At 37.6% G+C, this 4,372-nt stretch overlaps 1 protein-coding gene across 1 annotated transcript; it reads right to left on the reverse strand.

Moving 5' to 3' along the window:
• Positions 1-968: 968 nt before the first annotated feature.
• Positions 969-4,126, reverse strand: LOC145047705 (putative receptor protein kinase ZmPK1). The gene has a single exon (XM_078996043.1). It carries the CDS (start codon positions 3,473-3,475, stop codon positions 1,070-1,072), a length of 2,406 nt encoding a protein of 801 aa, XP_078852169.1. The 5' UTR covers positions 3,476-4,126; the 3' UTR covers positions 969-1,069.
• Between the last annotated feature and the right edge of the window lie 246 nt (positions 4,127-4,372).

The following is a 4,372-nucleotide window of genomic DNA, read 5'->3' on the forward strand; positions in this document are numbered from 1 at the left end:
AGTGACTATTAAGTATTAAGTGTTTGATGAAATGGCTGAATGAACTATCTTCTTGATTAATATATTCCTTTTGCAAGTTCCTCAATTTGTGAAGTAATTGAAATACTTTCCACATGCTCCAAACTTTTTAACGATATTCTTCTTTATGAAATGACCGAATTGATAAATCTGACTGCACTTGGTTTGAGGAGTAAGCCATGGTTGATAGACATTTAGGTTTCCCCCAAGTTATCTTCAAGTATTCTTCATATTCATGAAAGCTTGCAATCATGGTAGGCATTTTTTAAGGTAAATATGGACATAAAGTGATATGTAGAGTGAAAGGTAAACACACAGGTGGCTTTATTTAGTATGTGCCTTTTACTTCGTTATTTTTGTTCCTTTTATCATAAGTTTAAAGAGAATATTTATCATAAGTTTACAACAGGAGTGTAGTTTTTTTTTTATATAACTTGGAAATGATGCTATTAGTTAATTTTTCGTTAATATTTTATGAAAGCCTAACAAGAATAGAATAGGAAAAACATACTGTTAAGGTAATTTTCTTAGCTCATGATATAAGAGACTTTGGGTTTTGGGTGATTATAGTTAAATGTGACTTTACACTTGGTATTCTTTTCGGGCCAATGCTTTTGAATATTATGATAACGATTGTTATTTTTGTTTTATTTTCAATAGACATTGAGAAATATTTTATTAGATAACTTTTAAGTGGTTTACTATAAAAAGTTTCATCGTTGCTTATTTATTTAAATTAATATGGTAGTTGTGGTTATTTAATTATTTGAATTTCCATGCGGTACAAAATTTTGACTAAATAACGTTATAAGTATTGTAAATTTATGTCTTTTTGTGTTATTTGGGTATTTTTGTCCATAGAAAACATCCTTAATTAGTTAATTTCATTTTTTTTTTTTTTCATTTTATTACATCCAACCAAACATACCCTTTAAAACGAATACAAAACATTATTTGCAATATACTTTTATATAATTTTTTTATAAAATCTTAGTAAACATTTTATCATTAGGTTACAATCTACCTCAAACATAAACATAATTAGTAACACTTACACATGGAGAAGCATATTAACCACCTGCCTCATCGAGGGTCGTGCCTCCTTATCTTCATCCGTACATCGCACTGCAATTCTCACCAAATTTTCCATCATCGTCTCATCATATTCACCTCTAATTGAAGGCGCAACAATGTCCTTAACCCAAGATCCAGTTTGACTCCCGTTGACCGTTTGAATCCTATCTTTAACCCACTCGATCACTGTAGGCATCTTCTCATTCTCCCCATCTTGATTGATCGCCGGACTCCTTCCAGTTATCATCTCCAAAATCACAACGCCATAGCTAAATACATCAACTTTTGAGGTAATCGGTTGATTTAGCACCCATTCAGGTGCCATGTAACCTCGAGTCCCTCGCATCATGGAGAAATTCCAATGATCGATACTACCTCTATCCAATACCTTCGATAAACCAAAATCCGCCACCTTAGGATTGAAATTCGCATCCAACAGTATGTTCTGGGGTTTCACATCACAATGTAGAACCCACTCCAAGCACTCATCGTGTATATAAGCCAATCCTTTTGCAGTTCCTATTGCAATATCAAATCTTGTCGCCCATTCAAGTTTATCAACACCCAAGTTTTCAGCCAATGATCCGTTCTCCATGTATTCGTACACCACGAGCCTATGTTTTCCTTCTGCACAGTATCCCCACGTCTCTAACAGGTTCATATGATTCACTCTCCCAATTGTACTTATCTCCGCTTGAAATTCAGCTTCTCCTTGATGATTACTTTTGAGCCTCTTGATTGCTGCAATCCTGTTGTCTATTAACTTGCCTTTATACACAACGGAAGCGCCACCTCTCCCTATCTCTTCACTGAAATTACGTGACGCCCTTTTCAGCTCTCTGTATGTAAATCTTCTAAACTCCATTGCAGGTGGAAAATAGATTTGGTCGGTTGTGGATGATGAGTGTTTACTGCTGCAATACCAGAAGAACACTATGCAGATGATCTCGATAAACCCGATTGCGCATCCGAACGCTAGCATGACTCCAAGCGTCTTTACATCGTGTGTTTTGTGGTATGATCTTAATAAGGGCGTGAGCACAGGGGGTGGACAACTGAAGCTCGATTTTGAGGTGGTTTTCTGATTGAAAGATGATAGTAAAGTTTTGGGGAGTTTGATATACATCAAACCGGTGATTCCCATTTGATACCCGTTATGTAAAGAAGCCTTCAAGAAACAAAAATATCCCTTGTCGAGAATCCATCCTAATTGAAACCCTTTGCAAGTGCTATTCTGTAAACAACGATTCTTACAAGCATCGAGAGTGGAATTAGTGAAAAATGCATAGTCGTGGCCATAGAATTCCGAATTGGGAAGCTCAAGGAAACCACAATCGTCTTTTGTGCATGGCTGGAATTCAGGTTCACACCCGTAACTCCAATCTTGAGAATTCACCATCTTGAATCCATACAAGCAATTGCATTTCCTAACTGAAACATGAGAGTATGTACATAGACTGTTTGGTCCACAAGCTCCATTGATCCAGCAAGAATGTGAAAGCGCTTGCCATTTTACCTCCCATTTCTTTCTTCTTTCGTGTTCAATGAGACTGTAAAGTCTTAGATTACCATCTATGTCGATCTTCATCATTCTTTGTAGTGCTCCAGTCCCAAAATCAGATGATTTGAATCTGCAACCATCTGATGAGATGAATTCACCATTCGAATCAAGCTTTGCTATGCGACTCTCTATGAACTGAAATCTCCCACCTCGCCAAGTTGTTATCCGAGGATCAGGCCAGTAAGCACTGGTTGTTTCTGGACCATCATATAGAAGTCGAAGAATGCTATCATTGTCGAAAAAGAGCTTATAGAAACCCGAAGAGTAGTTATTTGCACTTCTAGAAGAAACAAGCTGTGTGTTTTTAGTGAAGAGTTGATTTGGAAGAAGGGTATCTGTCGGGTGATCAAAGCTTTGCCAAAGAGGCTTTCCTTCTTGTCCTCCTTCGTCTCCATGGAGCACGAGGTTACCTGAGCTATGAAGTTGTAATTCCACCGAGGAAGACGTTGACTCCGTCTGCGTTGACCAAATAACGTATTGACCAGCATCTATCAAAACAAGATTACCATCTTCCCATAAGGATAGCTTTGAACGCTTTCCGTTTACCGGTGTATCTCTGTTAGCCATCCAGACGACGGTGCGACTACCGGATGTGGGTTTCTCCGAGAACCAGACGGCAAAAGCACAAGCATTCTCTCCGACGGGATGAAAACCGGCGGTGAAGAGACCGTTGGGTGAAACTAAAAGGTGGTCTTTGTTTTCGACTGATATAGATGAGCCTGGAGTTAACGTGTGGGTTGAGAAAGAAGAGTATATTGGTATCTTCGTGGTTAGTAATATCATGCTAAAAAGAAGAAGAAGAAGAAGATGGCATGATGCCATTGTTGTCCTGGAATCAGAGATGAGACTGGAGTTATTTTAGGAGGTGAAATAAACTAACAAAGAGAGATCTAGATGGGTTGTTGAGTGACTATTACATGTCGAGGGAATATAAGGTGTTGACTGACTTTTTGACCTTGCGATAGTGGAAAATGGAAATCCGAAATTATTCAACTGACGTCGACTTCTAGAATTCATAGTGGCAGGAACTTCTAGAATTCATAGTGGCAGGACTAAAGAGGTTGTTAATGAACAAATCTTCTATCCTCGCTCAAATTACTTTTTAATAATCTCATGGGTGATTTCGAACCTTCATCTTCGTCATCTTCAATTTTTTTTGGTATGTTGATCGCTATCTGGTATTGATTGGTCGTTAATGGCATGTGATGGTGAAGATGAAGATGCAGATCTAGATTTTGTGACCAGAACCTGTGACGATGATGGTGATGGTGATGGCGATGGCAAACCGGTACGATTTATGAACAAAACTCGCAAAGGGGGACGGCGAAGGGAGGGGTTAATGGAGGGAGGCGGAGGAAAGGACACATCAAAGGGGGGCGGTGGATGGAGAAGGCGGAAGTGGAATGGAAAGGTCTATTTTTTATTGTCTGCAAGTCTGAGAAAGAGGAAGGAGTGGGGTGGGTTGCTAGGTTTGGGTATCTAGTTTTTGTTTGGCATTATTTAAATTATAGAAATAGAAATAAAAAAGCAGGGGTATAAACTTAGCAACAAATGAATTATATAGGAACATTTCATTAATTTAAAAATAAGAAATAGAATATTTAAATTACAAAGATCGTAACATTAAAACTAAAAAACATAAATTAAAATCAAAACATATAACATGAAATCAAAATTTTTAAAAGACACGGAAATTAAAAATTACTACAACAAATTCTT

Source organism: Lactuca saligna, chromosome 5 (genome assembly GCF_052625555.1).
Source record: "Lactuca saligna cultivar CGN05327 chromosome 5, ASM5262555v1, whole genome shotgun sequence".
In the NCBI taxonomy this organism is placed as follows: domain Eukaryota; kingdom Viridiplantae; phylum Streptophyta; class Magnoliopsida; order Asterales; family Asteraceae; genus Lactuca; species Lactuca saligna.

Coding starts and splice junctions, on each gene's coding strand:
- LOC145047705 (XM_078996043.1), bottom strand. CDS start 3,475: ATGGCATCATGCCATCTTCTTCTTCTTCTTCTTTTTAGCATGATATTA.